We start from the raw sequence: 19,838 nt of genomic DNA, 5'->3' as shown, positions 1-19,838 counted from the left end.
CACACTCACACTCTCGGACACACACACACACTCACACTCTCGGACACACACACACACTCACACTCTCGGACACACACACACACACTCACACTCTCGGACACACACACACACACTCACACTCTCGGACACACACACACTCACACTCTCGGACACACACACACACACTCACACTCTCGGACACACACACACACACTCACACTCTCGGACACACACACACACACTCACACTCTCGGACACACACACACACACTCACACTCTCGGACACACACACACACACTCACACTCTCGGACACACACACACACTCACACTCTCGGACACACACACACACTCACACTCTCGGACACACACACACACTCACACTCTCGGACACACACACACACTCACACTCTCGGACACACACACACTCACACTCTCGGACACACACACACTCACACTCTCGGACACACACACACACTCACACTCTCGGACACACACACACACTCACACTCTCGGACACACACACACTCACACTCTCGGACACACACACACTCACACTCTCGGACACACACACACTCACACTCTCGGACACACACACACTCACACTCTCGGACACACACACACTCACACACTCTCGGACACACACACACTCACACTCTCGGACACACACACACTCACACTCTCGGACACACACACACACACTCACACTCTCGGACACACACACACACACACTCTCGGACACACACACACTCACACTCTCGGACACACACACACACACTCACACTCTCGGACACACACACACACACTCACACTCTCGGACACACACACACTCACACTCTCGGACACACACACACTCACACTCTCGGACACACACACACACTCACACTCTCGGACACACACACACACACACTCTCGGACACACACACACTCACACTCTCGGACACACACACACACACTCACACTCTCGGACACACACACACACACTCACACTCTCGGACACACACACACACACTCACACTCTCGGACACACACACACTCACACTCTCGGACACACACACACTCACACTCTCGGACACACACACACTCACACTCTCGGACACACACACTCACACGAGTTTGTTTTGATGAAACAAAGGCACAAACAGATTCAGTATAGAATGTGGACATGAGAGAGTGAGAGAAGAAAATTAATTTTATTTCTTTAAAGTAGCAAAATAAGTCTTTTTAGAAGTAAAAAAAAGAGGATTGAGAATAAAGTGTTCACCGAAAAAAATTGACGTTGTACATAAGAGTAAAAGATTCAGTTATTACAGAGCTGTGTATTGCACATGGTGCACTGTGGTGTGTGTGTGTGTGTGTGTGTGTGTGTCAGATGGGTTTAGTCTTAGAGTAGTAGGTAAGATCCTTAGTCCTGAAGTTGTAGGGAAAGAGTAATGAAGCATTGCTTACATTGTCCTCAAAGATTTGTGATGGGTTTTTGATCAGCAGGGGGGTGAAGGGGTGACAGCAGCTACTGCTTTCTGGTTTTGTGTGGGACTTGATGGCGCTGTATCTTTCCCCAGATGTTAAAGGAACAAACTTTGTGTCCTGAATGAGTGGAGTCTTTGATGATGATGATGATGGCCTTCTTTTGCAGTCCGCTAGCGCACACAGTGTCCAGGTCAGGATAAGACTCGGAAAGGTTACTGATCAAAAGGTCAGGGGTTCAAGTTGGATTCTTCAGGAAGGTTCTTAACCTGCTCTGCTCCAGATGTGGGACATGCAGGAAGAAGGAATAACTGTGCTGTAATACATTCATATGTCTACATGACATAGTCTTATGTCTCAATAAAGACAAGGATAATAAAGTCCCACCTCCTCACGCTTACGCTCGTTTATTTAGCTGACATTTTTATCCAATGGATTATCAGTTGAGACCAAATGAGCAGTTGAGAGATAATACGTGTGTAGATCTAGACGAGATCTCTGAAGCTTCTAAATGAGGAATAAAAACATCACCACGTGGCTCCTGAAAGATTACAACAGGAAAGTGAGCCCTAATGTCAGGAGAACGCAAGGTCTAGAGCAAATCCTGGATCTTAAAAAAAGCTTTAAAACTCTTAGTGCCGGGAATAAACATAAAGGAGGATATGAGGAAGGAGAAGTGCTGAAGAAGCCCGTACGGTGGTGGTGGTGGTGGTGGTGGTCAAGTCTGATGATCCGGAGGTCCAGGACGTGCGCTGATCATCATGGCCTCGGGACCAAGCGTCACGACTCATGCAAAAGAGGAGACACAAAAATGAACCATAAACCTGAGACGGTTTGAACGTAACGCTTGTGCATTACGGTGAAAATATTCAACAAGTCCATTTACTGCTGCAGCAACAAACAAAAAACATTACATATGTTTAATAAATCAGGTAGAAAATAGTTTTGTTCTTACCTCCTTCTTCTTCTTAAAGCCCGTCACTTACCGGTCACACACTCCGATTGAGGAAATATAGGAATTTTGCTCTTTTTGTGAGGATTGGGGGTGGGGGGTGTTTTGAAATGGTCTTTATACTTTCAGCTGTTTCATATTTTTTTCTTTTTCTTTCTTTCTTTTTTTTTAAACGAGTGCCGCAGCAGCAGCAGCTTGCGTTTCTTTTTTTTTTTTTGCCTTCTTTTTTTCAGCTGATATTTTTTCTAGACCATTTCAATTCTTTATTTTTTTTGACATTTCAGAGTAAGCCAGGAGAAGCAAAGCATTCATACAAATCATTAAAACTCATACATAAAATATGTACACACATACACACAGACTATGTTCTACGTGTGGCCCCGAACGTGCTCTTTGAAATTAAAAGTTAGTTACCGGATCGGGATCTTTACAAATTAAACATCGGCTTCTTATTAGAGAAGATTCACAGAAAAGTAATTCGATGTCAACGTTGTTGTTGTTGTTGTTTTTTTTTACACTGTGAAAAAGAAATCCTGAACGGTGCCGATGGAGACGTCGGCTCAGCGTTACTGCTAGTACATAAAACATGAACGTCATACTCAAGGCAAACAGCTTCCTAATTAAAAACCATCTGACAAAAAAAAATAAAAAATGAAAGAAACAGGAAATGATGCAACAGTGGTGGTAGGGCTAAGTCAGGAGACCTCTTCATCTGCGCCAGGAGCGGGGCTCGTTATCGTCTTCTTCCTCGTCGTCGTCCTGCAGCAGCGCGTCGTCCACCAGAGTGTCCTCCTGGAACTGGAAAGCAAAGACATCAGTGTGACATCCTGTCGATCATCTTAAACAGAAATAATTTGGTTTAGACTTTCATTCCACGGATCGATCGGGTCGTCCTATGCATATTCTCGCTGGCAGATACCACGGACACTGTAAAGGTCATGATGTCACAGTAAAACCTTATGTCTCATGCACACTGTACATCCTTGTGCTGGTAAAGTTCCTGCTTAATACAGCACACTTATAGTTTGGCTCCATCTACTGGCAACGTTCTATACTGGTCTTCATTTGATGACTAGTTCAGTAAAAATCCATCCCTTAGCAAAATACTCTATGGTGAATGGAGTCTGGACACGACTCAATATGACTCATCATACTTGATTAGCAATTCGATTCGATGCTGATTCACAAATGTATGAACGTGACTTAAGCCTTCAGCCTGTTACGAGATGCACGGCTGTAGTTTATCCGTGACAATCTGATCGAATAAAAACGCTGCTGTGTGAAAGGGACATAAAGCAGACCTCCTCTTCCTCCGGCTCTGCCTCGTCGGCGTCGGCTGTGTTCAGAGACACCGCTGGTTTGTACCAGGACAGACGCAGTTCCTGATTGTTAAACCTCACGCCATGAACGGCAGCCTGCAGAGGGGAAAAAAGAAGGTCGGGATCATCCGAGAGAGTGCGAGTGAGTGTTAATGACTCAGTGTTAGTGCCTGAGAGTGTCCGTCAGGTAGAAAGAGCATGTGATCCTGTGAAAGTAAGTGTGTGTGTATACCTGTTCAGCCTCTGCTCGGGTTCTGAAGGTGATAACAGCACTGAGACTGGAGTCCTCCATCTGACAGTCCTCAATTTCCCCAAATTGCTGATGGGACAAAAACCACACACACATTTACACTTTTAACGCAGACACAAAAGAAACACTGCCATCAGCACACACAACCAGCTGCATAAACAAACAAAAATTAAAATGAGTAGATAAAACATATTAAAATGATGGAGTTTGTGTGTGTGTGTGAACAGCACACAGTATGTTAGACTCACAGCAAAGTGTGGCAGCAGATCCACTCGTTCAGCCTCGGTGAAGCCACTGATCTCCAGAGCACGGGGTCGATGATCCACCACAGAGTGGGTAGAAACACCCCTTGGTCTGCCTCTGATGCCCCTACCGCGTCCTCGTGCTGATCCCCGACCCCGGGCATGGGCCCCCCTCCCTCGCCCTGGGGTCAGGATGCCCCGCTTAGCAGCCTAAAGAGGGAGAGACAAAGACATTTTTTATGGTGACCAAATACAGGTTTGTATTTGGTCACCATAAAAAATACAACACACCACTGCCTCCTGGTGGAGGTTTTAGGAAATATATTTTATCAGTGTACACAATAGTCCACGTGTGTGTATACCTCAAGCTGCAGCTGTGTGTATCTGAGTTTGAGCTGAGCTGTGTCTTCTCCAGCTTGTGCTTTCTTGTAGAGATCGAGTTCAGTGTCCAACAACTCCTTCTGAGCCTGAACACACACAATTACTATGAGAGACAGAACCAAACAAACAGTCAACAGAACTGGGTTCTCCGACACAGATGACCCCTTTTCCACCAAAAAGAACCGGGTGCTGGTTCAGAGCGAACGCTGGTGCTGGTTCAAAGGTGGTTCCACTGGCGAACCTTCTAAGAACCGGTTTGCCTTTCCACCGGCTAGAGAGCCATCACAGCGCCGAGTCTGACATCACTGTATACGTGTCACATTACACAGCAACGTTAGCGCAGCAGCGGCAAACACAAACACAACAACAATGGCGAATGTCGCTTTACTGTTAATGCTCATGGCTTTACGAACCTATATTAGCATCCAAACGTGACAAATCCAAAGTGTACGTGCAGATCCGTGTAATTTGTATAAATGGAGGTTGTTATCGAGAAAGTACATAAATAACGTTATTTTATCATTAACACAGAAAAAAGTTAGCCTTAGCATGTAGCTACCTACTATCATGTGTGCTGATAACTGATCATATTGCGGTAAAGTAAAAGTGTATTAAACATTAGTATACTTAAGGTACATTATTAAATGCGCTAACAGTAGCCCCGCCCACAGCTCCTGACACAGTCTATACCAGCAACGTTTTGGTGCTACTTAAGAACCACTTTTCCTGGTTCAGAGCCGGTGCTTTGGCTGTCGAAACAAAGAACTGGTTCTAAATTAGGCTCCGAAACTGCCTGGGTGGAAAAGGGGCAAGATTCTACCACAGGCATGTAATCGTAGCATAAAGTGTGTGTGTGTGTGTGTGTGCACGCACATGTACCTGGGCCTTGGTTTTGATGCCACTATGCAGTGTGTGTGCACTGGACAGGCCCTTGATCTCCTCCTGCAGTTTGGTAATGCTGTTTGTCAGAGCGTTCAGCGTCTGCATCACCTGAGCTTTGTCTTCTGCTTTCATTGCCTTGTTCTTCTCTAGCTTCGAAATCAGCAGCTGAATGAACACACACACACACAAACCTCTCAGCAAAAAGCTCTGACAGTAGAATGTGAAAAGCTGTTTATATCAGAGACTCACTTTCTGAGTATCAATGTGCTTCTCCAGAATCTCCTGCTTCTTCTTCCTCACATCTTGCTGAAGTTTAAGAGCCTCCTTCCAGAACAGTCGGGAAAAAGTCAGCGTTTATTTTAGAAATGATATAAGAAATAAAATAACTTAATATTATAGTTTGGGGTACATCCTGGGAAATCATCAGGAGTCACTGCTAATCCTCAGGACTAACCTGCTTCTTCTTCAGGGCGTCCTCAGAAGCGGCGGCTGTCCCAGTCGCTACACCCTTTTGTCCTGGCTTCATTGCAGCCGGGTTGTAAAACGTCTTTGTGAGTCCAGTAGAGGTGGAGAAGACCTGCGGAGATTAAGCAAAAATTAAGTCTGTCTCAAAGACACAAACAGCACACATTAAACTGCTGAGAAGAGAAAAAGACGAAGCACCTTTCCTTCTGCCGCTGCCGGTTTAGAGAAGCCCAGACGCTCCTTCACTGAAGAACGGGCGGCGCTCTGTGAAGACTGGAAACACGCATATATTAAAAATTATAGACAGAAATTGTGTAGATTGAAACACGATACTGCTTAAAGTATAACCCGGAGCTCCGACCTGTGACGGAGGCGTGGCGTCCTGCAGCGGCTCTGTGCTGTTAGAGGGCAGAGGACCGAGACGATCTTTCACTGACTGCTTCAGACTGGTGGCTTCAGGCTGTGTCACGTTCTGATACAACGGGAAAAAGAACGTACTTTACACTCACTAAAGCTTCAGTAATGCACAGAAAACTTCAGATACCATTTACACTTTAATATTCTGTGTATACAGTGTGCTCCAGTGTTTGGGAATATCATGGCCATGATTTATACTCAAAATACACACTACGTAGGTAGGATGGTGCGGTGTGGAGTGTGTGTATATGTACCACGTTGAGCGGGGTGTGTGTCCGGTTGCCGGGTGGCCCGTCATCTCTGTGCCAGTACACTCTGATAAAGCGGTTGTTGAGGACAGCCTCAGTGCTTTGTATAGCGCGTTTCGCTTCCTCTGGAGACTCGAACTGGATCAGAGCACTCTCAGGGTCATTGTTATAGGCGACCTACACACACACAATAATGAATCAGCGTTGCCGCAGCTACATCGACAAATAGCTTTACAAAGATCACCATAAAAGCATAATATACACACCTACATTTATAATTTCTTACAGTAATTTAAACGTCACGGTTCACATTGCAGAATTTAAGCAATAGATTTATGGCACAGTGATTTAAATTCATGTTAAAATAAACAGTACATACAAATAAAATATTTTTAAAAAATCTGGAAAATAGCTCCCTTTAGACGAACGTCTGGACCTCCGAGCACGAGCCTGACTAAATGGCTAATCTGTGAAACACAGACGCAGCTCACCTGCAGGTTGACAATTTTCCCAAATTTACTGAAGTGCTCGTTAAGTTTGCTGATATTGTTAATCCCAGGTGGAATCTGACGGATGGCCAGCTTAGTATTGGGCAGAGGCAGAGGAAGAGGAAGTGGCACTTTCTTATGGTAGCCATGATGGTTGGGCTTGTTGAAGTTTAGCCTGTGGGAGTAGGATAAATAGATGAATAAATAAAATTGCAAAGGAAAAAAAAAGCAAGCTTAAAGAATAACAAAAATGGAATAATTTGTTATTACCAAGGTTTTTTCAAAGGAACGCCCCCATCGTGATGCCCAGCCCCTCTCTTCCTGGAGTCTGATTCTAAAACGATCCGTGCGTTATTGCTGTTCAGCATTTTCTCTGTGGGGATTACACAGAAGAGAAACATGCAGAATTCTCTAGGTTTCACTTCACACTAACGAATATACTGTAGGTTTAATTAAAGGTGGGGTCTCCGTTGGTTGAGAAATGCTTCAGAAAACTGCGCTGGGCCGCCAAACAAAAAAACCAAAACAAACGTGTAGCCAATGAGCAGAAAGGTGCGGGTCTTGTCGATATGGGCGAAGATAGTGTTCAGTGCACATGTGTGACATTAGCAGAAAGCAGTCTTCCGCGTGAAACGGAGCTCAAACTTTCATGGTACAACACACAGTTACTACGAAAACACGTTTGTATTACCATAGTATTACTCATTGTGTTCATTTATTGTTAAATATATACCCTCGGTCAGCGGCCCAAAAGGTTCTGCCATAATACTTGTATGGGTTATACTTATCTGGGCGGAGCTATCAAAACAGGGGTGGGACCCATTTGGTTTAGGGGCGTGTTTGTTTTGGTGATTTCAAATGTCAACATTGGCTTTCAAACAACAGAGACCTCCCCTTTAACACACACACATGTATTCCTGAAAGATAAATTTTTTTTTTTTTTTACAGATGTCTTGTCTTGGACAATAAGACCCAAACCATGTGTTACACAAAACCATTTGGATTAAAATAGAGATTAAAAAATATATCCTGGAAATTAACAAATACTAAATTTGACAAATTGTTGAGGTATAAAAGGGTTTTACTTCAGCATGTGCTGTTATTGAATAATGATCATCTTCAGGGTGGCAACAGTGAGCCCACGTCACCGATTCTGTTCCTTCTTACTCACAATACAGAGAGTGATGTTACATGGCATGTACAGGACATTACCCCGAGGAGGAAGATCCATTTCTCCCATAGTGAGGCCGATGAGGTTCGGTCGCTGCACGTTGACCCTCGGTCTGTACGCAGGACGAGAGTTCAGACTAGGAGCTTCGGGGTTATACATGTCCGGTTCAAATGAATCTAAAAAATAACAACACAGCAAGATGCTTAATAGAAACTGGACGCTGGAATCCACCAACCCACTAAAGTCCAGGGCTAAAACTCACAATCATCATAAATTACCATTACATCAGATTTCAGGTCTTTTTTATTCGTCTTTCATTCTGACTACCAATGTTAAGTTCATTTATTAATTAACACACTCAAAACTGTTAATGACAAAGGTCGATCATTGGGGAAACCACGAGTGCACGAATGGCTAGAAGTAAAACTAAATCATGTTTTTAAAAAGACAAAATCTTATTGTGTAAGCATTTTATAATCTTATTTACAAACGTATTGGTTTGGTTGGGGGTTACCGGGGGTGAAGAGGGGAGGCGGTGGCTGTGTGTGTGGGGGTCTGATGCCTGAAGTGACCAGGTGAAGCGGAGGCTGAGGGAGTAAAGGACGAGACGTGGAGACGATGGAGGGGACGGAGCTGGTCATGGAGTTTGGAGGAACATCCAGCGCTGGAAGAGGTGGTGGAGGACCTGAACACAACACAGATAAAAAAGCTTTAATATGGCTCCTAACTGTTCAGGTTGGTCACTAAGATTACCTTAATGTTACCTGCGACAGGTGGGAGGCTGCCTGGTGCCACAGGGGGCCGGAGATTAACCGGTGGAGGAGGGAGTAGACCTGGAGGCGGTGGCAGACCTGGAGGGGGAGGACCGTCCCCGACAGGAAGTGGTGCAGGTGGGAAGGGGAGGATGCTGGGAAGGTTTACGTCCTCCACCACCACCGGATCGCTGCCGTGGTCGAACGGACACATATCACCTCTCATACAGAAACCTTTCTCTGTGTGAGGGGGGAAAACAACAACAACAAGTAATTAAAAAACAAAAATAACATTGTGTGTTGTGTGTGTATATATACACACATATGATAAATTATGGAGCATTAATTTTAGGCAACAGTTCTGCTGTAATTTATTACAGTAGTGTTTATATTTTATTAAGCGATTTATGATGCAATCATGTATCCAAAAAAATATTAGAACTTACTCTGTGACAAGAATAATTTGATAAATACAAATGTATTGAATTGTTTTAATAGTCAAACTAGTAAAGTTCGTTGTAAAGTTCGTCGCGATAAACTTTGATGTTGGCTTTGATGATGCAAGTATTCGCAAAGGCCAGTGCTTTTTGGAGGCGAGTGGACATAAGGGTCAGTGTTACTTTTGGAAGCAAGTAGACAGAAAGCTAGGGTGCCAAAAAATTTGGAGGTAAGTGGAGACGAGCATGTGATGTCATCCGAATACTCTTGAGGAAGTTCCCCACATTGGGCTGAGTGTTTTGATACGTCACATTTCCATGTTGTGCTAATTATTTATTTTTATGTGACGTCACGTGACATCACCGGAATACACGTGAGGAAGTTCCCCTCATTGTTCTGAGTGTTTTGATATGTCACATGCCCATGTTGTAAAAAGCTTTTTTTATTTTGCATATTTTGGGGGCGAATTTGGTGCATGTGGCTCGAAAGCCCTAGGAGGAGTTACTCTTGATAAATTTTTGTCTAAGCTTAAATAGGAAAACAGAATAAGACCACTGCATGCATGTACATCTACACATATCCCTTTAACTGACATCTCAGACCCTTCTTACCATCGTAGTCACGACAACGCTTGCGCGAAGGGGGCGGAGCAGCTCTGCCATACTGGACCTGGTCTTGGTGGAAATCAGACCAGCTCTCGGTGGTGCTGTTGCCATGGTGAGTAGGAGCGATGACAGTGATGGTGCTGCTGAGAGAGGGTACAGGGAAATGGGCTGTGCTAGGAGCAGAAGCGAGGGGTGGGGGAACGTAGGCCTCAGTGGCCACACCCTCTGGCCGCTCATGGTCATACTTTGGTTTTCCAGACTCCCTCTCTGCAGAAAAAAATATATATAAAATCTCATTACAGCTTATTTAAACTGATCTTTCATGCATATCAATATTTTAGTAAGTGGTGTGGCCTCTGTTTTAGTGCACACGTGTGTGTGTGCGCGCATGTGTGTGTCAGCGTGTGCACACACCTCGACTTCTTGACCTGGAGCGGCTACGTGAGCGTGTCCTGGTGCGTTCCCGCTCTCTGTCACGCTCTCTGTCTCGCTCACGGTCTCTTTCTCGGTCACGGTCACGCAATCTATCTTTGCTCCAGCTGCGACTCCTGCTACGACTGTAGCTCCGCCCCCTACGTCGGTTGTAGCGTTCACGATACGAGTCACGTCTGGGTGGAGGACGCTCGTACTCTCGTTTTCTGGACCGATCGTCTTTCTTACGTTCATCCATCCTCCTGTGAGACGGGTAATTATGTGTGAGAATAACTCAAGTGATTGATGGTTATTATCGTTGTGACTATTATTTAAAACCTGTGTGTCTGTGTTTTACCTGCTGTCTCGGCTGTAACGTGAGCTGGGCTGAGGACTGTGGTTCACTCTCCTTGAGAACTTCTTCTCCCGTTCATCATCCCGACTCACAAGCTACACAAACACAAAATAGTAAAGATTTTTCTTACACAAACACACAAATATACACACACACGCACATCTACTTCTCTCACCTCGTCTTTCTTCTGCTCGTCTTTTTCGGAGCGTGTGTGGGTCTCTGTCCTGCCTGTAGAGCTCAGTGTCTCAGCCTGAGGTAGGTAGCTCTTTGTGTTCACAGCTTCAAAAAGTTTATCCACAAACGTCTGAGTCTCTGCACAAACATAACAGAGTCCTCAGAAGCTGCTTAAGTTCCTAGTTGAACAAAAACCTAAACCTAATCAGATATGAAGCTAAATGTAGTCAGAATAATCCTCACCCTTCTGGAGAAATACATCCAACTGGTCTATGCATAGTGCTCTAAGCTCTTTTTCTGACTTATCCTTCTTCACCAAGGCCACCACGTATTTAGCGAGCGCAGACGGGTCAGCGTCACATCTGCAAAAGGCACAGCAAACCAGTGAAATGTTCAGTTTGTGTGTGCGTGTGTGTATATAACACACACATAAAATATATATATATATATATATATATATATAATAAAAGAAAAAGGTAACATGCGAAAAAGCTTCATAATTATACATATATAAAATACATACTATCTAATAACTTCGTATAATGATTCTGTTAATTTTTTCCATGCCTTACAACCTCCTGCATACCGTGTAAACAGCTGCATTGTGTAATTTTTTTAAAGATCTCTATAATGAACTGTACATAAAGAAAAATAATCTTTAAAAAAGTGGACTTTTATTTGACTGAATTAATTGTATTTTCTTTACTGAATAAATAAAATAAAAATATTATTATTTTTTATTTTCATATATTTTAATATTTAGTTTAATTAAAGTAAAACTTCTAACATTGACTAACTTATTCAATATTATTCTGATTAAAACCAACCCCTTTTTTTGGGGGGGGGGGGGGTATTTATTAAAAGTACAATTTTTATTCAAAATCATCGCTAAAGAAAATACTTTGTTTTTAAACAAATCTTGCATTATGCGTGTGTGTATATATGTGTACACACACATACACTTTATACATGTATACATACACACACACTAATATATATATATATATATATAAACATAGTCCCAAAATCATAAAATGTATAGAATTTTATGATATTATATGAATCAGTTTAATTTTCAAACCTGTGTTTTAAAATTTACAAAATGTTTTCTTTTTATGCTTCGTTATTTCTGCTTTCTTTTAAATATGTTTTAACCCCTTTTGGAAGCATTAATTAATTTTTTATACCCTTCTAATTACCCATCTTGACTGAAGGCTGCAGGGATTTTAATACAAAACTGTCTTTATTTCTTCTTAATATTTTAACTTTTTACTTCAGACGAGCTCAAGTTCAGTTAAACTGCCAGTTGAACGGGAAACAAACAGCACTGTGAACTAAACTCGCCGTTTTGTGCATGAAACGAACAACATAAACTCGTTTGCACCTTATAACTAGCTTCACGATGCTAACTGGCTAACACGTTAAACTGAATCGTAGCAATGGCAATGCTAAGCTAATATGCTAACCTATACACTTACATTGGTTCGAGGGTTTTGGAGAGCCACGTCTTCAAGGCATCGAGGTTTTCAATCATCATTTTGCAAAGATAAAAAAAAGAAAATGAAAAGAAAAAAAAAAGCTCAGCTAAAGTGCTGAAGGTGAAAAGTGCTAAGCTACCGATACACCAGGCCAAGGATGCTAATGCTAACGCTAACAAGCCAAACTACGCGCAGTTTTCACTCATTATTCCAAACGTTATTTTTGACCAGCAGGACAGGAGGAAAGAGTAGGATATTACAGAATAGTATTCGGCTCTTATCAGAATTTTGATATAACCATTTCGCGTGGAAACGTTTAGAATATCTTCCCGATACTTTTCTAGATTTTTCCTCTTTCCCACAAACGGCCAGTGTTTATTCACGTTCTAAGATCTCGCGAGATTAAGCGTTTTGCTTGATCACAGTGGGAAATATCGCGAGAACTCGTGCTATCGCTAGAGGGCGTTCGGTTAGCGTCGTTTCGAACAAAGAATTGTGGACCAATCACAGCGCAGCTCTGATCTTGGAAAATACAACAATTTTTAACTTAGAGAGGAGGCGGGGCTAAACCCGTTACTAGGTAACATGCTTTTGAAGACTGTGATTGGTTGTTTAATAAATAAGCAGCGCTTTTAAATGATGATCTGTTATAAACCTTCACTTTGTCTCTATGTTAAGATTTTTGAGTTTATATCATGTAGAGATTATGTTTATGACTGATCATAGAGATGTGATAATATAATATAAATGTAATGTAAATGTAAATATATAAATCTAATATAAAATGTAATGTAACTATAAATATATAAATCTAATATAAAATGTACTGTAAATATTTTTACATTTACAGCATCTAGCAGACACCCTTACCCAGAGCGACTAACATTATCTCATTTTTGTACAACTGAGCAATTGAGGGTAAAGGACCTTGCTCATGACCCCAACAGTGGCAGCTTGGTGGACCTGGGATTGAACTCACAACCTTCCGATTGGTAGCCCAACACCTTAACCACTAGGCTATTCACAAGCAATTAATAGAAATGATTAAAATACAGCACTGTCTCTAAATTAATAGCTATACATATTATATACCTTTTCATACTGAAAGTGTCAACCTGTTTGCACATTTGCCTCCTGCACATTCCTGGGTATCTTAATATTTAAGACTACAGTATAATGCACATATGCACATTGCCTTGTACATCCCTGTGTATCTTAGATTTATTTACAGTTACTAGTTTACTTTCATGCACATTATTTTTCATTCTACAGTATACATGTTTTTTATATATTTTATTCTACAGTATACATATCTTTTTTTTTTATATTTTATTCTTATATTTTCATGGTTTACTTTTATCTCATTCTTTCATTGTTGTGTTTTTCTAATAAGTGCAATGTCCATGGAGCGGACTTGACTCACATTTCATTGCTGGTTATATATGCCGTATATAATTGTGTATGTGAAAAATAAAAATCTCGAATCTTGAATCTTGACTCGAAGCAAAGCTCCTACTTGGTCGCCTGCTGCAGAACTCGCTATGAAATCACAAGCTGCACAATAGAGACACACGGACGACGTATATGACTTTCAACACAACTTTAATAATCATTTTCTGAGTGTGTATACAAAGCATATTTTTTTTCAAATCTGTACAGAACAGGGAGACACTCATTTCAAAACTCTTTTTCACAACCGGTCGTACCTGGAAAGTGCAAAAAAAAAAAAAAAAGAAAGAAATAATTCGGCGGGAATAAAAATCATGCTGTACATACAGTATATATATAAATAAGCACAGATATACACACACATACACACACAATCATTGGTGACAGTTAAATCACAGGTCTGATATGATTAAATTGGTTTTGTTAAATAGATTTCTTTATTTTTTTTTCAACTTTTTTTTTATTTTTTACTTCGTGGAATGCTGCAGTAGGTGAAAGGTCACGAGCAAGACATGGCTCTAAAATCAGGAGAGGAAATGTGGGAATTTAAAAGGCACTCCATTTTTATAATAAAAAGAAAGGAATTATAAAGAAAATAAAAACTAATAAACAACAACAACAACAACAACATTATTCAAAAGACTCAAGTGTAAGGAAGAACTTTCACCGTTTTTTTAAAAAAAAAAAAAGGTGTCTAAAAAGTTGCTTACGATGACTGGTCTTGTAGTGTTTATTAGCTTAATCTCCATTTGCAGCTTGAATACAGAAACAGGAAGCACTTCAACCGAGCAGGTTACAGGAACCCCCCCCCCCTCCCCCAAGGGCCACGTCCCAAACGCTCGAATGCTGGTAACATGCTGCACACACACATCAGTGAAGATGAAGCCCAAACCCATAGCTGAGTCATTGTTATGAACGCTAATAAAGGCTTATAAAGCTGGATTAATAAAGCTCATGCTGTTTATCAAAAATGAACTAAAGCAGTCGTGGGTTAATGAAACGGTCCCGTTGACCGACCCTGAAGTAGATCATTGTCCTATACAGGTGTTTTATTCCTCTTACGACGCTGTAATTTGTGATTTATTACCAAACGACGCTTGGAATTTTTTAACCAGTTACATTTAATGTTCTGTGATGGAAGTAAATCTCTCACTCAAGAGCCTTGCTGTGGAATTAGAATGTTACTATACATAAATAAATAAATATTATAAATAAATAAACAAAAAGCTGTTCTAACTCAATTATCACAAAGTTTGTTTGGACAGAGGCGTCCTGGACTACACTTCTAGTCCTGTAAAGCAACCTACAGTAATGTTAGCAACACACACACTCATACACACACACACACACACACACACTCACTCACTCTCTCACACACACGCACACTCACAAACACACACACACGCGCACTCACACTCACTCGTGCACACACACTCACTCGTGCACACACACACTCACTCGCGCGCGCGCACACACTCACTCGCGCGCGCGCACACACTCACTCGCGCGCGCGCACACACTCACTCGCGCGCGCACACACACTCACTCGCGCGCGCACACACACTCACTCGCGCGCGCACACACACTCACTCACTCACTCACTCACTCACTCACTCACTCACTCACACCACTCTCACACAACTCTCACACAACTCTCACACACAGGTCACCTGTCTCTCCTTGGTTAAGCACACACGTGTCCGGCCTACATTTATTTAAATAAATTTTCACAAACTTCCACATCTAAAAATAGGTGTAAATAAATACCTAGTGTATAAACAGACAGAGTAAACATTACTTATTACAGGACTTATTACGTTGTTTTCTAAAAGAATGTTGATATTTTCATTTTAAAGGTTAATAAGGATTTTATAACTGTTAATACAAACTCAGTAATACCACTAAACCCTTTACAGCACACAACCCCGGGTTCTAATGTGCTCGAGCAGTGTTATGAAGAGTCACAGAACACAGTAGCACTTCCTATGAAGGCCATATTCACCTCATCCGTTCATGTTATAATGCACTCATGAAGTATCACACACGGAATTGTGCCTGACGATAAACACTTTATAACACATTATATCTTCTTATAATGAGTCATGTTATGGCTGTCCAATGCACGATAAAGCTCTATCAAGTCTAATAAATTGTAATACACAGTTATAACAATGGGCATTTTTCCTTATGAGAGCATTATAACAGGATTATGAGCGAGTTCGGGCTTTATTATACACACGACCTTGGCAGACTGTGTTCTGACAAGGAAATTAACACATTGTTTACATTTATAAGCCGTTATAATGCGCTATGAATCTGGGCTTCGGGACACTTCAAACGATCACGTGATGTGAGATGACGTACATTAACACTACAATTAGGGTGGAAGGATATCGTTTGGGACGCGCCCTATTGACCCGGGGCGAGCACGACATCACCCCATCGCACAGGAAGCACACGGCAGAATGCCACGCCCTCGTCGACATCATCACTCCGGCATTTGGCATTGAACAGGGTCTGATCAGAGAGAATAGAGACACACCGATGACAATGCCCCCCTCCACCCCCCCAAGGTAAAAAAAAAAAAAAAAACAACCTCACACGATACCAAAGATACACGACGCTAAGATCTGAATGTTTTCTGAACAGCGTGTAAACGTTAAGGCTGGATGAGACGACAGGAATATCAGACGCTTACAAAAGACGAGACGGAAAAAGCCGTCGTGATATGAAAACTTTCTGTGGTTTGTTTTACAGTTAAGAAATCCGATCCCTCGATTGTTTTTCTCTCTAGAACAATTTGACAAACTTTATCCACAAAATGAAATACAAATATAGATTTCTCTCTCTCTCTCTCTCTCTCTCTCTCTCTCTCTCTCTCTCTCTCAGACTACAGTGAATCTAGATTGAAGATGAATTTAAAAATGAAAACGTTCTATGTTTTGTCTAGAAAATGACAAATTATTAACAATAAATATTTTAATGAAATTTGAAATAATAAAATCTAAAAACCTCATTTTTCCCCCCTTCAGTTTTTACTAATTTCTGCATGAAAGTTTTAACAAAAGAGAAACACGATGTATGACTCGATGCATTGAATCCCTCAAGATGGACGACGTGTAAAGTGCGAAAGTGAAAGCGTTTTAATTTCGACTCAGAAATCGTTCTGAATTCTTCCACAACATTTCCGAATTTTTTTTTGTTTTTAATGTTAAACACTTTCCCATGTTTGCAAATGGCTACCTTTAATATTTCAACTTTAAGGCCTGCTTAAAAACTCTCTTTTATTAAAAAAAAAAAAAATTCACACTGATTAGAATTTCTACAAAAATAAGTTGCTTGTTAGTTTACAAATCTACAGAAAAGTGTGCGGTCACGTCGTTCTCCATGAGATCGGTCACAATCGCATATCTGGTGTCTGGCTGCAAGGCTAAAGAATATTTTTAGACATGCGTATTTATTAGACTTTAAAATTTTGTTGTCGTTAATTAAATAAAGAAAGAGTTTTATTTTAGTCGAGAAAAAAAAAGTAGTGGTACGAGGAACTGCAGTAAGTGGAACCTAATCAGTGTTTGTATTTCACTGTGCTGACAGCTACAGGACCGTGTCGTACTTTTTATTCATTTATAGCTACACTAATGTTGTATAACGCTCCTACGGCAGAACAGAAATAAACAGCTCTTCTCTTTCCTCGTCGGCCGCTCGCCGGTCACGTTATGGCTCGCTGGTCATGTGCCACTGGAGACTCCTTCAATAAATATTAAACAAACATCACCTTAGAGAAACCGTTACCTTGTCACTGACTTACGTCTCTGTGTAGCTTGTTGCTATAGAAACGGTAACGTATTACACCTACTGGCTAATCGGGGTTAGAGAATTTACAGTAACAGCTTTGTGGTATTTATTCACGTCGACTGGAGACGTGAGTGAATGTTGTCCTGAATGTTTTGCATGTCGTGTCGCAGACGAGCGAGAGTGAGGACGTGAACAACGAGGAAGAAGAGAATAGAGAGGAAAAAAAAATAATAAAATCAGTGTGTCTCTATGTCTCTAATAATAAGTGAGCTCAATCCTAGAGTTAAGAGTTCACACACACACACACACACACACACACACACACACACACACACACACACACACACACACACACACACTTCACCAGTTCAGTAACTGAGCGGTGTGTGTGGAAGTACGCCATCCTGCATAGTAAACAAACTGGGAGTGCATGGCTTCACACTGGAATAGAGACGGATGGCGTCCCCCCCCCCCCCCCCCAAGGTGTGTACAGTGTGTACGCGGCAGTTCTCATGCTGTATCACGGGAAGACTCGGACGGTCGGTCCGTTGCTGCGTTACAGAATGGAATGTACCGTTATCGGTCTTTAGTAAGGGGTAGAGTTGGGGGGGTGGGGTGTTGTATTGCTTTGCTCCTTAGAGTTATGACTAGAGTTATGAAGCCCTTCATCACTGAAGTGTTAAAAATCACTGAATCACCTTCATTTTAATAAATAATGCAGAATTCAAGTAATAAATCACAAAACTCATTCAGACAGTCTCTCTCTCTCTCTCTCTCTCTCTCTCTCTCTCTCTCACACAGAAACACACACACACCCACACACACACACACACACTGAACAGCCTTCCTATGGGTGCATATGATGCATTTTTGTGTTGTGTGTGTGTGAGAGAGAGAGAGAGAAGAAATAAAAGGCAAAAAGATACAAGGCCACTGAAAAGAAATGGAACTTTTTCCACACACACACACACACACACACACACACACACACACACACACACACACACACACACACACACACACACACACAGTGTTGCAGTGGTGTTACAGGTGTTGGCGCGTGTGTGTTGATGTGACTAGGGGTATTAATCGAATCCGACACACTCAGCTGGACCTCAGCGCCCGCGCCAGTCCAACACACTCGCCGATGTCCGCAAGACACACTGTGTACACACTACACTTCCTTCCTCACTCCATCCTGATTGGTGAATGGCTGGGTGGTGGGCGGAGTCAGATCGGCTCCTGGGTGGGATATTCGGTCTCTCCGGATGAAATCTGATTCATGCGTTTGCTGGAGCCCCAGAGCTTCCGTGTGATCTGACCTGAACGCATCTGAGAGAGAGAGAGAGAGAGAGAGAGAGAGAGAGAGAGAGAGAGAGAGAGAGAGAGAGAGAGAGAGAAGGAAAAGAGGTAACAGGAGAGGAAGATGACGCGAAGGCCAAGAACAAACAGAAAGAGGGAGAGGAAAGCAAGAGGGGGGAAAAAAGAAGCAAAGGATGAGGAGAATGGGAATAAAAAGAGGACATAAAAAGAAAGAGGAAGCAAAAAGAGCGAAAGTGTACAAAGTGTGGATAAGGATAAGAAGCCGAAGACAAGAAACAGGAAGATGGAGAGGAGGAGGAGGATTAGAAAGAAAGAAATTGGATCAGGCATGAAGGAGAAGAAAATAAGGGAATAGTAGTGATGAGGAGAAAGCATGAAATAGGAATGAGAGGACGGAAGTGAAAAGAAAGAAGACAAAGGAAGGAATTAAATCGCTGAGTCAATGAAATATCACTTTGTGTGTACGTGTGTGTGAGTCATGTGTGTGTGTGCGTGTGTGTGTGTGTGCGTGTGTGTGTGTGTGTACAAGTGTGTTACCTCGGCTGGTTTGCCGACTCCCACCACGATCAGTTTTCCGTCCTGAAGCCCCACCAACACGTGAGACTGCTCCTTCGGCACCGACACACACCGGATCGGCACGCGCATCGCCACAGGACACACACACAGCGCCAGGCTGCCATGGCAACCACAAAACCAACATTTCAGTCAGAACACACAGTCTGAACAAACGTACAGTACACATAGAGAAAAGAAAAAACGGAAAGGAAGGGCAGGAAAAAAAAAGCAGAGAAAAGAAGAT

At 42.1% G+C, this 19,838-nt stretch overlaps 2 protein-coding genes across 7 annotated transcripts in view; both read right to left on the bottom strand.

Moving 5' to 3' along the window:
- Nucleotides 1-1,151: 1,151 nt before the first annotated feature.
- Nucleotides 1,152-12,881, bottom strand: rbm26 (RNA binding motif protein 26). 5 transcript variants are annotated; one of them, XR_007140578.1, is made up of 24 exons: nt 12,473-12,881; nt 11,238-11,356; nt 10,996-11,132; nt 10,824-10,915; nt 10,469-10,728; nt 10,061-10,321; nt 9,024-9,251; nt 8,774-8,944; nt 8,301-8,435; nt 7,359-7,461; nt 7,092-7,263; nt 6,607-6,777; nt 6,297-6,407; nt 6,134-6,208; nt 5,925-6,047; nt 5,720-5,794; nt 5,468-5,635; nt 4,570-4,674; nt 4,214-4,417; nt 3,948-4,034; nt 3,698-3,811; nt 2,400-3,194; nt 2,140-2,230; nt 1,152-1,985 (listed from the first exon to the last, which is right to left on the bottom strand). XR_007140578.1 is itself a non-coding variant. In XM_027143449.2 (22 exons), exons 1-22 carry the CDS (start codon nt 12,529-12,531, stop codon nt 3,105-3,107), a joined length of 3,060 nt encoding a protein of 1,019 aa, XP_026999250.2. In that variant the 5' UTR covers nt 12,532-12,881; the 3' UTR covers nt 1,152-3,104. The 5 variants fall into 5 exon arrangements, 1 of the variants encoding a protein (XP_026999250.2); XR_007140575.1 differs by having other exon boundaries at nt 1,152-1,718; nt 1,832-3,194; XR_007140576.1 differs by having other exon boundaries at nt 2,140-3,194.
- Nucleotides 12,882-14,057: 1,176 nt separating this feature from the next.
- The window catches only part of nbeal1 (neurobeachin-like 1), a 62,607-nt gene continuing 56,826 nt past the window's right edge, over nt 14,058-19,838 (bottom strand). For both annotated transcript variants that reach the window (XM_047813396.1, XM_027143327.2), the window contains 2 exons: nt 19,577-19,712; nt 14,058-19,048 (listed from right to left, as the gene is read on the bottom strand). In XM_047813396.1, the coding sequence (XP_047669352.1) occupies nt 18,947-19,048; nt 19,577-19,712 (238 nt within the window). In that variant the 3' untranslated portion in view covers nt 14,058-18,946. The remainder of the gene's footprint in view (nt 19,049-19,576; nt 19,713-19,838) is intronic.

The sequence above is a fragment of the Tachysurus fulvidraco genome, chromosome 5 (genome assembly GCF_022655615.1).
Source record: "Tachysurus fulvidraco isolate hzauxx_2018 chromosome 5, HZAU_PFXX_2.0, whole genome shotgun sequence".
NCBI lineage: Eukaryota > Metazoa > Chordata > Actinopteri > Siluriformes > Bagridae > Tachysurus > Tachysurus fulvidraco.
The sequence above is the reverse complement of the archived record's forward strand: the minus strand, read 5'-3'. Positions and strand labels throughout refer to the sequence as shown.